Source organism: Sinocyclocheilus anshuiensis, unplaced genomic scaffold, assembly GCF_001515605.1.
Source record: "Sinocyclocheilus anshuiensis isolate Anshui unplaced genomic scaffold, SAMN03320099.WGS_v1.1 scaffold202, whole genome shotgun sequence".
NCBI lineage: Eukaryota > Metazoa > Chordata > Actinopteri > Cypriniformes > Cyprinidae > Sinocyclocheilus > Sinocyclocheilus anshuiensis.
This window is the reverse complement of record NW_015542342.1, coordinates 808,467-823,701: the sequence shown is the minus strand read 5'-3', so window position 1 is coordinate 823,701 and position 15,235 is coordinate 808,467. Positions and strand designations below refer to the sequence as shown.

Genomic DNA, 15,235 nt, shown 5'->3' with positions numbered 1-15,235 from the left:
AAATTGTCTAAGCAAAACACCACTAATTGTCAGTGTTGTATGACTACTTGATGTTCCTCACCTTCTGTTAAAGTGACAAAAACTTGTTTTGATGTCCTTACTTTAAAGCTGAACGAACAACCTGCTTTGAACAAAAGACTCTTCAGCACGCATCTCGTTTCTGGAATGTACAATTCACCATAGATTCAAACCATTCATACTTGACACTGGAAGGCCAGATTCACTATTTATACAAAAGTGCAAGAAAATCTTCATTTATTTTAGGTGTCAAAACAGTTCGGAGACAGGAAGCTGGTGTCACTGGATTGTGTCAGAAAATGTTCAAAATGCTGACATTTTGGCCTGTTTTCACATTTTACATGACATTCTTCCTTTTGTTTCATCCTTAAAGTATCTCAGCATTATTAATAGAGAACGAACAGCAAATGTGCTTTATAGGAGGAAAATTCTGCCATCATTTACTCATTCTCATGTCATTTCAAACCTATTATTCAAACCTTTGGAACATGAATTTTAAAAGTAATATCCTGGTTGCGCTTTTCCATGTAATGAAAGCGAATGAGGAACTGGGGCTGTCAAACTTCAAAATTATATCTGATTTGTGAACAAATCGTTCTTTTGAGTTAGATCTTTTCAGAGTATATTATACAATCAAGGTCACAGTTGGAATGATTCATTCACTGGATGGATTTATTTCTCAGGTGACTCATGATTCAGTCAATTGGAGTCATAAGGACACTAGACATAAATGTATCATAACTGTGACGATAAACCGAAAATCTTCCTTTCCAGTCATATGATAACCATTGCAATTGGTATCATGGAGTCCATTGAACTTTTAAGAACCAGATGAGTATGGACATTGTAATTGTGATGAATTAAAGCACCAATCCTCAGCCATTCTTTCAATATATGGAAAATAGCCAGTGTTGGGGAAAGTTACTTTTAAAAGTAATGCATTACAATATTGCGTTACTCCATAAAAAAGTAACTAATTACGGTACTTAGTTACTTTTTATGGGAAGTAATGCGTTACGTTACTTTTGCGTTACTTCTTAAATCTGGACAGGGCTTGCTTGTTTGTTTTTAAAATAAAAAAGTTATATTTTTACCAAATATAAAAGCCTTTTCACACCAAAAGTGAAATGAATAAGCCTCAGGCTGAAGGGAAAGTAAATTCACGTCCGTACAGTAGAATGCAGAAGAAGATATTTCAACACACTTCAGCAATAAAAAACGACACACAAATGTTTGTCTAGAGTAATTTTTGCTTATTTGTACGGTTGAACTGGATCATCAAAGGTCAGAAGCAAATAGAATGAGATTAAATACATAAAGGATATTTGTGTTGTTTAACATTTAATTATTGCAGGTTTGCGTCATATTCTGAGTTGCATTTTTTTTTATTCATTTTGAGGAATACTGAATCTGTGTTTTTTTTTGTGAGTGAGATGAATTAATGCATATTCATATTTATTTTAGAACTACAGTAACATCTTCTGATTTCTCTCAACATGGGGACAGGAGAGCTGTCAATCAATAAATTGGAAAAACAAGTAACTTGCGTTACTTATTTGAAAAAGTAACTCAGATATTTTCTTGTAAATTAAAAAGTAATGCGTTACTTTACTAGTTACTTGAAAAAAGTAATCTGATTACGTAACTCGCGTTACTTGTAATGCGTTACCCCCAACACTGAAAATAGCTGCCTGGACATCATTAAAAAAATGGATTTGGAATGACATGAGGGTGAGTAAATAATGGATTGTGGATAATCATTTTAACCCACATGTGTAGGTTATGGCAGGACTGAATCTTGTATTAAAGTCACATGATCTGTCTAACCTTCAAAATATGTCAGTTTCTAGATTCACTTTAAAACAACAAATGCCTTTCTAAAAAATAAAAAGCAAATTGCTTTTCTAATTGTTCTTTATTTTGCAAATATAGACAGCTGCTAGGCTGTTTTATTTGTAAGATTATTCCTAGCCCTGTTACAAAACACAAAAGTCACATAACAAAGCACTTATGCATAAGCGAGACACCATTCCTCAATTCAATTTATTTATGTGAGCAACGATATGTCGACTTTGTACTTTGAAATACTGAGAACAACATTAGCAAATCAAGAAAACCAGAAGGACGAAATGCCTTCCATGATGAGCAGAGAGAACATTACAGGTATTTATAGTGAGTGATGCTTGGCAGTGAGGCATCTTGGAGTCATCCTGTTAATAATACTGTTAAAAGCACAAAAAGTCAATGGGTTAGAGAAAAACATGCAAACATTTACATCTACCCACCACACACCGTTCTACAAAGAGCCTTGGCTCAAAAGCTTGTTTCAAAATGGCTTTACTAAGAAAAGGTAGCTGTAAATGCTTTAGTGAAACACATACCTGATATTTACATCTGCAAGCTCTCCTTTTGTGAGGAAACACTTTTAGCGACATGGATTAGACCACTCACACGGATAATGCAGTCTTCTGGGACCTTAGTGGGAAAATGCGATAGATTCTTCACTAAGGATCTGTCGAGGGTGGGAGAGGAAAACCAGCAGCAAACTCGAAGAGTAATCCAGGCATAAGGCTCTGGTGAGGCTAAGACACTTTGAATGGTCTTCTAAAGGGCTGGATTGGCCACACTGATGTCTTTCATACTGCTCTGCCCTAGATACTTATCAGCGGTCAGTGAAATGCTTCTCAGGGCTGACCGGCTCAAAACTTGTCTTTCATTTCCGGATGTCTGACATTTCTCAGCACTCTTTTTGTCAGTGGACTCAAACAATGTCAGATCCCCAAAGGTGCCCCATTCAGACGTTGCACGGTCATCACGCAAATTCACGAGAAGAAGTGGCTCTATTCGACCCGCATTCAGGCAAAGACCGAGCTTTAGTAGAGGTGAAACCCCCCGATGGAGAAGGCTGAGAAATTACATTACTCTTTGACCGATTCACAATGGAAAACAACGACACTGGCTGGTTAACTACTGACACTTGTTGAACTACTATCAATGGCAGTCAGAATTCGAAGTGATAGTATAAAACTTGAGGCCTGTTGAATACTGCTGTACTTCCCTGCTGAAAAGACCAGTAGAGCTGGTCACCATCATATGATGTGTTTTGGATGCTGGTGCTGAGCAAGGAACCCTGGAGTCTGAACTAGCTTAAACACAACATGAAATCAAAATTGACCCTATTTACATGCGTAATAAACATCTCTAGGCTTATGGTGCATTCTTCTGCATGACTCATCAGTGCACATGAAAAAATGTTTTTATAATCGTATAAACCTTTTTGGTTGATGTCCCCAAAGTAATGTAAATTTCACCCACTGGTCTGGCTCTGCTCATACTCCATCCACTTAAGATGCTCATTCGTTTAAAGAAATATCCTAGCCACCCTTTTCCATATAATCAAAGTGAATGACAACTGGGGCTGTCAAGCTTCAAATTTATATCTGATTTGTGAACAAAACGTTCTTTTGAGTTTCAGTGTATTTTATACAATCAAGTTCACACAAACATTTGGAACGATTCATTTATTGGACTGATTTAGTTCTCAGGTGACTCAATGGTTCAGTCAATTGGAATATAGTGTATGAGTCATAAGGACAACTTGACATAAAAGTATCATAAATGTAGCCCATTAGTAATCCACGTTATTATTCACTGATAATTTTCCTTTCCAGACCGGTGATTGCAACTGGTATCAGGGAGTCAGTCCACTGAATTCAAGAACCAGATGATTAAAGAAATAATTCTGGTGAACTACAGACCCAATTCTCATTCACGTTCTTTATATGGAAAACAGCTTCCTGGACATTATTGGAAAAAAAATCATCTAAATTTGGAATGCGGGTAAACTTTTGAGAATCCAATCAGTTTTCAATGGACAAAGTCCAGTCCAGCCCTACATTTCACTCAGAAATACGTTATATGACAAAAATAAAATGGGTTGAAAATGATATTTCATGCTGACTGTAACCAGCAAGACTTCCTTGGTCAAGTTTTACTGATGAACGGCATGTCTAAGCAGGTTCGCCAGTTAAGAAAGCACCAGACCAGAACAAACCACAAATCCAAGCTGGTCTTTTCAGCAGGGTGTTTATACACAATTATTAGTCATAAATCTACTAAACTAAATTTTCCCAGTGATTATTTAGTAATTCAACTGATATTTCTAGTTGTACAACAATGAAAACAGAGGAAACTGGAGTGGCTCCAGAAAAAGTCTGAGCAGTTGACACTGCCAAGATGATAGGCACACTGAATAGGGTTAGACAACTGTGGCAACAAACATATAACACGAACAAGGGCGTTCAGTATTCAGCTCGAGTCTGTACTGAACACACAATAATGGGAAGGCTTCAGCTGTGAGCACCCTCTCATACTGTGAGAGTCATTACCACATTGGTATACATTGAGAGTATGGCACTGTACTGACAAACAAAAATATATTTATCAACCAAGGGAATGGACTGGCTTACTCAAAGTCCTTAATATCTGAAGCACTGCCAAAGACCATTAATTTTACATTTGCATGTCTTGCCCTTTGATGTGAGATGGGTCTCTCTGAGAGTTCCTGTTTATATGTGAGGAGCAACACAAGAAGAAAAACAAATTAGCGTGTTCGCAATGGTTGTTGAATGTCGAGATGAAATCTTTCCCTCTTAACACAGTGCTTCTCCTTCACCATCATTGGTTGACTGGCTTCACCAATAAGAATCCCTTCCACTGGCATCTGCCATAGGCCACTGAGCCCTGATGGCTATCCATTCAGTATGGCCTTAACTTTATCTCTTCCGTTCTAGTGTGTAACCTCATACAGGTGTTGTCCTCCTGTTGATACCATCATTAAGGTCTTTGGGAAAGCAGTTGTGCACTTGGAGGAATCCTGAATCGTGCTCTGGGCTATAGGAGCTGTCTGTCCCTGACTTGAGAGGGTCTCTTGTCAATGTGTACATGTTGATCTCTCCTACGGGAACCGAGCTCATCATCTTCATGCCCACTGGTGACGCCTCACGGGATGCTTCCGTTGAGTGAGAGCTGGAGCGTGAGTGCCGTCGACGGTAGCGAAAGCTGGGCATGCGAGAATACGGCGAAGAGGACGAGGTAGATTTGATGAACTCACGGCGAGCTTTGTACCGCACTTCTTTGTTCTTCTCAATGTAGATACTGACAGCCATAACAGCCACCGCCTCAGCCACAATGAAAGAGAGTGCTCCGAAGTAGAACGACCAACCATAGTTGTACTGGTTCTTCTTGTCTTCGTCTCGTTTGTCACTGGGGTCACCAGCATTGCTGGAGATGTAGACGATTATACCGATGATGTTGCTCAAACCTGCCAGACACAAAACAGAGCCAGGAAAGCATAAAAGAAATACCTTGTTAAGTAATATAACAGAGTTATGACTTTATTAAACTTTTCCTTGGTTATAAAAGGATAAATGTATGGATACACGTAGATTCAAACACCAAGATTTTAGATTCGGCTGATTGGTATGTGTCAACAACACCTCCATCTTTGAAAGTTTAACACTGCAGACTGAGCTCATCAGATGTAATCACTAGTCGACCTACTGTAATATCCAGGACAAAAATGGCACAATATTGGGCATCCTTTAGAACTGATGACAGACTTTAGACTAAATGGAATAGATTTTCTCAGGGGTGAATACGAATGTAGACATGACACTTGGCACAGGCTGCAAATGTCTTCTGAGCAGTATGTGTTTATGTCAAGGGATCAAGGTTTGGCCGGTTAGTGTAACTCAGTGGTAGCCAAAACTGCTCCAACACACTTGTCTGTAATTTTCAAGTAATCCTGAACTCCATGATTGGATGGTTCATGTGTGTATAATAAAGACAATAGATAAACTATACAGGAAGGTAGCCTTACAGGAGCAGGGTTGGCTTCCCCTGGTGTAACCGGTCCTATTTGTACCACGATGAGTGGGATTCAAACCACCATCAACCAGCATGAGAGGTGGGCACGCTTACAAGGATACTTAAGACTGCAGCCCCTAGCACGAGTTGCTGGTGTGCCTCTTGAGGCCAGGGGAGTGAAGTTTGTGATCCTGCACAGCTTGCCTCTGCTACACTCTCCACTCTAAAGCTCATTCCCATCCGGGTCACGGCACCAAGATTTGAACCAATGTCAACCAGCATGGGAGGCCATCTGCTAACAAAGACCACAGCCTCTAACACCAGTTGCTAGTGTGCCTCTGGAGGCCAAGGGAGTGAGGTCTGCCTGCACAGCTCTTACTAGCTAGCCTTTGTCATTCACCCCCCTGAACCTCACTCCTATTTGGGTCATGGCACCAATGTAACTGGTCCACACCACTCTGAGTGGGATTTGAACCAATGTTAACTGTCATGTGTGGCGGGAATGCTAACAAGGACGCTAAAGAGCATAGCCTCTAGCCTTGAGGCCAGGGGAGTGAGGTTTACCTGAACAATTCTTCATAGCTGGGCTCCATTACATTAGCATGGTCCAATTAGCCCCTGCCGGTAGATGCTGTAACATCACCATCTGGTTGAAAAACTGCTACTGAGATGAATAGGAATGTTAACGCATAGCTTTCCAGGAATTACGTGTGTGGATCTTGACCTTTAAAATATCATAGGCACTCTGACATATTGTGGTAATTAGCAACAGCTGCTAATGCAGCATCTAGGGAACGCACGACCCGCCCAGACACACTATGCCATCTAGCCTATACTCAAGTACTTTACACATTCTTTTACTGTTTTGCTAAAGAGTTTTTCCTTGTCTTTACATGTATGGGGTGATGAATCTATAGTGAATTACAGTCCATACAAGGAAGGCACTTTTAGAACAAGCAATATCAACCCACTAAATTCAGTTGAATAACAGCTAAAAAAGTGGGGGAGTTGTCGCCTCCTCAGTTCCAGTGCACCTGCCAGTAACAGCAGGGATAAGCTGGACTATCAGAGCATGGAAATTGTCCTATATTAAATTACATTTATATTCAGTTAACAAATTGAATTTAGTAGTGTGCTAAAAGCATCTGAAGTGAGTTGAAAACCCGTGTGCAAGTTAGCAGGTGGTCATTAGCAAGTTTACCTGCTGCCACAAATAGTATCCCTGCGCTGAGTAATATGTTGTTCCTCTTGCTGTAGATGCGTCCTACACCAACACACAGTGCCCCCAGCAACAGCAGAATGGTACTGAGGATGGGAAACACACTGGAGGCGCGCACAATACCTGTTCACACACACATATAAACAAGGCTTTTACTTTAGCAAGATATCTTAAACGTGCATGATAAGAACATTGAGATATAGACAGTAACACTAATATTTCTGAAGAGAAAGTCACTCACGTAAGAGATATTCAGAGCTGTCAGTGTCATAATCATTGTCATCTGGGAAATGATTGATTCGGTAACAACTTCCTTTGTTGAGACCTAAAAAAAAAGATGAAACCGGTCAAGATTAGAGTCATGAGGACCTGGAAACAATGCAAATCACCAAGCATAAGTGAGAATACTGGGCAGCAGAATAAACAATTAAAAAATAACAAAAACATCCTGCATATGGTAGGAATTTGTTCTGTTTTGAAGCAGTAGAGGATGAATATGAAAATTTTAAACCTTAGAATTGTTCAGTGACAGACTTTAAAGTCAACGGGGGCTTTCACACATACAGCCCTTTCTGGAAAATTACCAGTAAATTACAGTTTTGATGCTATGAGTGAACAAAGCACTAGATTACCGGTATGAGCAACTACAAAGGCCTAGAGACGCACTTAAGAAGTTTGCTTTGGGCCAATAATAAAGTTGTGACGGAGATGATACAATTACTCTGCCCTTTTACAATAAAGTCTTGTTCGCACAGAATGTGTTTTTGTGTTCCACTGGGCATTTTAATTATTTTTCTATGTAAACATGTGCTAGATGTATGGCAAGCCAATAGGCTCAGTTCTCTATTCTTTACATCCAAAATGCAATGAACACCTTAATACAGTTTTAATTGACATCGAATGCAATGTTTTGGATGTAAATGCAATTCCTCTATAGCATAAGTTTGATTCTATTAACTTGCACATAAGCACTGCATATTTAAAAAACGTGTCTTGAGACCCTGCCTCCTTTTCCAATCATCAGAACTGCGGTTCTGCAGATGGATATATTTTTATGGCATCTCATGTTTTAAAAAGCAAAAATGTATTCTGTGTGATCGTCACCTGTTGCTCAGAAGTCAAAAAATGTTGTAAAATCGCACAGACTGTGCAAATAAAGCGCTTCTGATCTGGGTGGATAAAGAAAACGGTGCAGTGTTTAAGGGTTATTTCCAATGAATGGCATTAGAGAGTTTACAGGTATTTCAGTTCTGATGCATTTATGGTATCGTAATGGTAAAAAGATGTAAAGCCGTTGTTTGAATTAACAAAAAAAAAAAAAACTGGTATAAAAACCATATTCACAACCAATTACATTTTTTTTTAAATAGTCCATGTGACATCATTGGTTCAACTGTAATGTTATGAAGCTACTAGAATACTTTTTGTGTACAAAGAAAACAAAAATAAAGACTTTATTCAATGATTTCGTCCCTTCCGGGTAAGTCTCCACCGCCTTCCACGAGAGTACCACGACACATGCGTGTGCATTCCTCTGCTTGTAAACAAGGTGCAGCGCATGTGTGTTCTATATCAGAACGCCAGCTTCTGTGTCACCACACGCACCACACGCATGTGTAGCAGTACTCCCGAGAATGGCGGCTGAGACTGAGCTGGAAGAGAAGAAATCGGATGAACCACTGATGTCACATGGACTATTTTAACGATGTCCTTACTACCTTTCTGGGCCATAAAACATTTCAGTTGCACTGCTGTCTATGCAGGGTCAGAAAGCTCTTGGATTTCAGCAAAAATATCTTAATTTGTGTTCCGAAGATGAACGAAGGTCATACGGGTTTGGGGGTGACGACATGAGGGTGAGTGATTAATGACAGAATTTTCATTTTTGGTTGAACTATCTCTTTAACATACATCATATAGTGTCACATTGCAAACCTCTCTCCCTCTGTCTGTCTCCAGGTGGAGTCTACTCCCTGTGACAGCTTTTGTGTGGCCCAGCATGCCATTAATTGGGTCTAGTGTTAAAAAAAGAGCAAATTAATTAGCATTAAATAGGTCTGAGTAAGTGGGGCATGTGTTTTCTAGTCTAGTCATTGTAAAAAATAAAAAATAAAAACCTGTTAAAAAAAGTCTTTATATAAAACAATATATATTTTAAACCTGACACATTATGTCACAGATTCTTCAAAACATCTTGGAGTTACATATAAATTCTATGATACATGAATATGAATATCATCTAGTGCCAATGTGTCTATCAAATTAGCCCACCATGGTATTATCTTCTGATTTTGTATATTTTAAAGTTTGCATTTTTAAAGTTATGAGATCCAAATTCACTTTTTAATACACATTTGTGGTCTTATTGACCTCTCATTTATACACCACTTTCCATCATCTAATCAATTACCAAAGTGTGAAGTAGAGACTTTTGAAGTGTGAAGTTACCAAAGTGTGAAGTAGAGGGACACATTTTTCAGTCCCGCTCCCGCAGGATTCTGTCCCACACCCACCCGCTCCCGCAGAAATATGTTATCTCATCCCGCTCCCGCCCGCAACATTCATGTTTTGTCCTGCTCCCACCCGCAAAAGCCCGCATAAAAGTAGCCTATATAAGTAGCCTTTTTTTCAGTACATCCATTAAATTTATATGAAATAGTAAGTTCCATGTTACCTAGCCACAACATCACAGCATAAACCACTGTTATTTTTTAACAGAAAAACAAGCATAGGCTGCCCCGCGGGCATGGCATGGCAGAATGCGAGCAAAGAGCACTCCCTTTATAATCACTAAAAAGCTGACATCTCAGTTCATCTCAATCTCATAAAACTCTGTTATAATACAATGAATATATGCACAATGAATCTTTCATAATGTCTACACTTTGTGTTATAATGGATTCGTACAAAAATTTCACCACGCAAATTTCAGCGCTGCACACAAACTCCTGCGTTTTGAGCGGTGAGTGGATTCTAGTTTAACTCTTTTTAGTGACTCTATTCAATCAGAGAGATACAAAAATGAAAAAGACAATAGAACAGCAATTGTTTAAATCTATTAACAGAGATCAAAATTAAATTAGTCAAAAACTTCCTTACTCTCTGAGTCAAACACAAAATACAATTATGAACGGTAGCACTAAGAACAATACAAAAACACAAACAAATAAAAAAATAAAAATAATAAAAATAATAAAGAAAAATAAAAAAGCAACAAAAATAAGTAAATAAAAAAAAAATAAAATGCAGCAGTAGTTTGAACAATTCTGAGGACGAAAAAAAGGGGGAAATTACTTGCACCTAAGTACATAAACACTTCTAACAAATATAGATTTTTTTTCTCTGTGCTCTCCATTTGTTAGAAAATCAGGGGCAAGGGAAAGAAATGTTCCGGTTACTTGCATAACCTCGGTTCCCTGAGACACGGGAACAAGCATTGCATTAATCACGCTATGGGGAAACTCCTGTTTACTCTGATACTGAAGCCTGATTTGATCACGTTTGTGTAGCTGCACGAACCAATGGTGCTTCAACCCGCCAAAAGGGTTAGAGCCGACTGCTATATAAGTCGCCTCTGGGTGCCATTTCATCAGAATCTTTCGACTGAAGTGACAGTCGTTGACTTGCGTGCAGCCTTATAGCACGGCAGCCTAGACAACACTCGTTACCTTATATCAGGGAACCGAGGTTACGTAAGTAACCAGAGCGTTCCCTTTCGAACGGTCTCTCCCGTTGCGTTAATCATGCTATAGGGAACGCATCCAATCGCGCCATGCTATAAGCAAGTGCAGAACAAAGCCGCTCTGCAAGCCCAGCCACGGAGCGCCCATACTAAAGGCTACTGTATGCACAGATATCACCAAAAGAAATTCTGCTGGATGAAGCCCAGGAGGAGGCCATCCCTCTGGTGGAGTGGGCCCTCACTCCTATAATACAGTGTAAGCCCGCTGAGGTGTAAGCCAGGGCTATAGCATCCACTATACAGCGAGATCTCTGCTTCGTGACTGGCAGCCTTTTAGAGAGGCCTCCGAAGCATACAAAGAGCTGCTCCGAGTGCTGAAATGGGCCAGAGCACTCAACATACACTGACCTGGGCAGAGTGGATTAAGACCCTGCTACTTTCTGAATTGGGGAGCACTAGAAGGGTGATGACTTGTGCTCTGAATGGAGTGGAGAGCACTTTTGGCACGTAGCCATGTCTTGGCTTGAGGACGACTCTACAGTCGTTAGACCCAAACTCAAGACATGAAGCACTGACTGACAGTGCTTGCAGGTTACCTACTCACTTGACCAACACTAAAGCCAGAATGAGGGTGGTCTTAAGCGACAGGGGCCGCAAGTTGGCTGACTGGAGTGGCTCGAGGGGGGCCCCATATACTAAATATAAATTCCAAGTCAGCACAGTATGAGGGCGAGGCAGATTTAATCTCCGAGCTCCCCTCAGAAACTTAACCACCATGTTGTTTCTGCCGATTGACTGGCTAGCCATGAGTGAAAGATTGCATCCCTTGTCTCATAGATCTTGTAGAAAAGTTAGCATGTTGGATACGTCACAGGATGACGGGCCATCATTCTGTGCTACACACCAGTCATTTAAGGGCGTAGAGACGTCTTGTAGACAGAGCTCTAGCCTCCAAAATGGTATTAGCTACACTCACGGGGAGCTGCAAAGACTCCCATCGAGGGGCCAAACATGAAGGCTCCACAGCTCTGGCCGGGGATGCCAAATCATGCCCCTCACTTGTGAGAGGAGGTCCTTCCTCAGTGGTATCTGCCAGGGGGCTGCCGATAGCAGCTGAATCAACTTGGGGAACCACGTCTGATTCCTCCAGAGTGGGGCCACCAGGAAAGGAGGTGTTGAGCCATCTTGTAGAGGGAGCGTGACCTGAAACCACCTTGACGATTTATAAAGGCTACCATCGCCATGTTGTCCGAACAGACCAGGACGTGGTGCCCCTTTAAGGCCGGCAGGAAGGTTTTTAGCGGTGCAGCGGTGGGTTACCCTGAGATGAAAAAGTCCCAGGTGCCCAAGCGTGGGACGAGACATGGGCCTTGAGCCAATACAGGAGGGGCCGCATGTGAAGCAGGCCCAGAGGAATCACAGAGGAAGTGGCCAAAATGAGGCTGAGCATCCTCTGGAAAGCCCTGAGGGGACGTGAAGTCCCCAGCTTGAATGACGCTGCTAGCCGCTGAACTATCACGGAGCGTTCGGGCGTAATCCATGCCCGCATCTGGGCAGAATCGATAACTGTCCCCAAAAAGACTACTAGCTGGCTGGGAGACAAAGAGCTCTTGGCTAAATTGATTTTCAACCCAAGTCGCTCCAGTTGGTTGAGCAGCAACGACCTGTGAGAAATGAGTTCCTGATCTGATCTGGCTAAAACCAGCCAATCATCAAGGTAATTCAAGATGTGGATTCCCATCTGTCTCAGAGGGGAGAGAGCTGCATCTATGTACTTTGTAAAAGTGGATAAAAAGTGGGGCCAGAGACAGTCCGAATGGCAGGACTGTATATTGAATGGCCACTCACTCGAAAGTGAATCTCATCTGTGATGCATTCTAATTAGGGATGCACATATGCAGAAATGTTGGCTCTATCAATGGCCAATAATTTGAACTAATATGACAGATAAATTATGTTATAAAATATTTATCTATACTTCTTTGTCTGTTAAAACAAAAAACAGAATGTTCACGGCTAATGCATTTTAATATAGATAATACAGCTATAGCTTTTGTATAGCTTTTTCTTCTTTTATTGTTATTTATTTATCTATTGGTTATTAGTATTGTTCTTATTTAGTTTTCTAATTTAATTAAAGGGCAGAAGCCAAATAGAGTTCAATTGCACCTGTGTATAATGACAATAAAGACTATTCTATTCTATAAATGTGACCATTAAAAATATTTCAATAGTTCAAAAAACAATATTTCTGTGACTCTCTCTCTCTCTCTCTCTCTCTCTCTCTCTATATATATATATATATACACATGCCAGAAATATTGTATATCTTTATTTATTAATTTATTTGATTGCAAGGACTTCAGCATCTCTAGTGGACATTTTAAACCATCATTTTTGTAATTTAATTTAAAAAACTGAAAATGATTTAATTGTAAAAACAAAACCTGATCACCAACATGATTTGAAAGAGTAACTGGTGCTACAAAAAAAGGAACAAAATCCGACCCTTCCAAATGCTTAATGACACAAGTGACCTAGAAACAGTGCAAAATCTGAAATATTTCTCCATTGTGCATCATAAATTTCCATTCTTGAAAATCCTTTCTGTTTATTTCCAGGTTTAACGAAACAAACTGACATTTCCTATGTGTTCTCAGACTTTCAGACCCCACTGTACATCCACACAAAATCTTAGACTTTATAACTTCTGTAAGTGTGTACAGTGAGTGTGGTGAGCCATAGGATCTTATGTAAAGCTCCGCTCAGGCTGTTGATTTATAGGAGCTGGTTATTGGCCCGGTGACTGAAGTGTACCTAGCCTCATAAAGACAAAATAAGGAACCTTGCTTGACTGACACGGAGGCACATCAGAGAGAGAGCGCTAGAGAGGAGAAAACCTGCACTTGGTCCCTGCGGCCTGCCTGGAGGTAACAATGCTCATCGCTGAGCATGTCTTCTCCATGGCAACCTCAGGTCTGATCCAACAATCTGATTTCCATAATGCCTTTGACATCTTCATTGTGGTTTAATACAGCAGACAGCAACACGCTCCTCTCCCCATGCCACAAGCCCCCTCCTGCCTCGCAAACCCACATCCCCACCGGGCAAGGAAGCAAGGAAACAGATGCCACATTCCCCGCCTCCAGCATTTTGTCATAATTGTGAATCAGGGCAGGGCCGCCAATCGTTCGCCTTGTCGAGAAGTTAAACCAATCAGTGCTTTGCATGCTGGGGAAGTGTGCTTTTGCTTGTCATCTCAAATCGGTCAATATGAAGGCTGCCTTGGCGATACAATGTGTCTTCTTTTATGAGGCAAGCATCAGTATTATTATTGCTCATACTTACCGTTAGGGAGTTCAACAGACTATTAGACTTTGGTGTTTGTGCTGTGGACATATCTCAAATCGTGTGAAAAAAATGCCATGTATTTTCACTGAAGGAGGAACTGCATGTTAACAAGCACTCAGAACATCTTAGAAACCACTTAGCAACACCCTAGCAACAACTCTGAACACCCTAGCAACTGCATAACAAAGTTTTAGTCGCTTTAAATTCTTGAGCAAGCATTTAGCAATGCCCTAACAAACAGCCACACGCTTGCATTGCAGTGTCATGAGAAAACGTAAAAATCGAATTGTAATATTAAAATGCCATCATGTGAATAAATCATTAATGCTTTTTATTCATACACATAAAAAAGTTAAATGATGACGCATGTCTCATTAGCATTGTTACTGTTAACTAAAACTAAAATAAAAACTAAACTAAAATAAATTACAGCAATAAGCCCCGTGAAGCTGTGGTTTACAGTGAATTTATAACAGCTAAGGGGCGTTGTTAGGCACGACGCGAAGCGGCTTATTGCTTTTATAAAACACGACGCGAAGAGGCTTATTGCTTTTATAAAACGGTTATTCCATATACGTAGTAAGGTTTCACGAAATAAAACTTTTTAACTTTTTACATTTATTAGTAAAAACAGTATTCTTCCACCAAACAATGTAGTTCCTCAGAAACAGTTGTGGTTGCAACAAAGTGGTTGCCAAGCAAACCACGTAAACAAAGGTGTATGTTTGTAGAGTAATTTAGAACAGCTTCGAACGTGGCTCAGCCAATCAGAATCAAGGACCGGAACTCTCAGTTTTATAAAAATAAATAAGAGATGGAAAAAGATTTAAAAATCAGAAATGAAAATTAGAAATGTTTCTTTGGCAACTGACTGAAATAAGCTGAAGTTCTAAAATTACTCAAACTAAATCTGAAATAAAAATTAAAGCTAAACAGAAATAATAATAATAATAAAATAATATAAAATAATATTAATTCATAATAATCCTACGTGTACTGCATTAAGCTAACTGAGACTTATTACAGCACTTGCATGCTCTTTTGTTGGTTTTGATTGCTTCTATTGTCCTCATTTGTAAGTCGCTTTGGATAAAAGC

At 40.0% G+C, this 15,235-nt stretch overlaps 1 protein-coding gene across 1 annotated transcript in view; it reads right to left on the bottom strand.

The window, feature by feature from the left end:
- Positions 1-4,402: 4,402 nt before the first annotated feature.
- The window catches only part of LOC107691234 (voltage-dependent calcium channel gamma-4 subunit-like), an 18,976-nt gene continuing 8,143 nt past the window's right edge, over positions 4,403-15,235 (bottom strand). The window contains exons 2-4 of the mRNA XM_016489743.1: positions 7,347-7,430; positions 7,088-7,228; positions 4,403-5,341 (exon numbers count right to left, since the gene is read on the bottom strand). Coding sequence (XP_016345229.1) covers positions 4,821-5,341; positions 7,088-7,228; positions 7,347-7,430 — 746 coding nt within the window. The 3' untranslated portion in view covers positions 4,403-4,820. The remainder of the gene's footprint in view (positions 5,342-7,087; positions 7,229-7,346; positions 7,431-15,235) is intronic.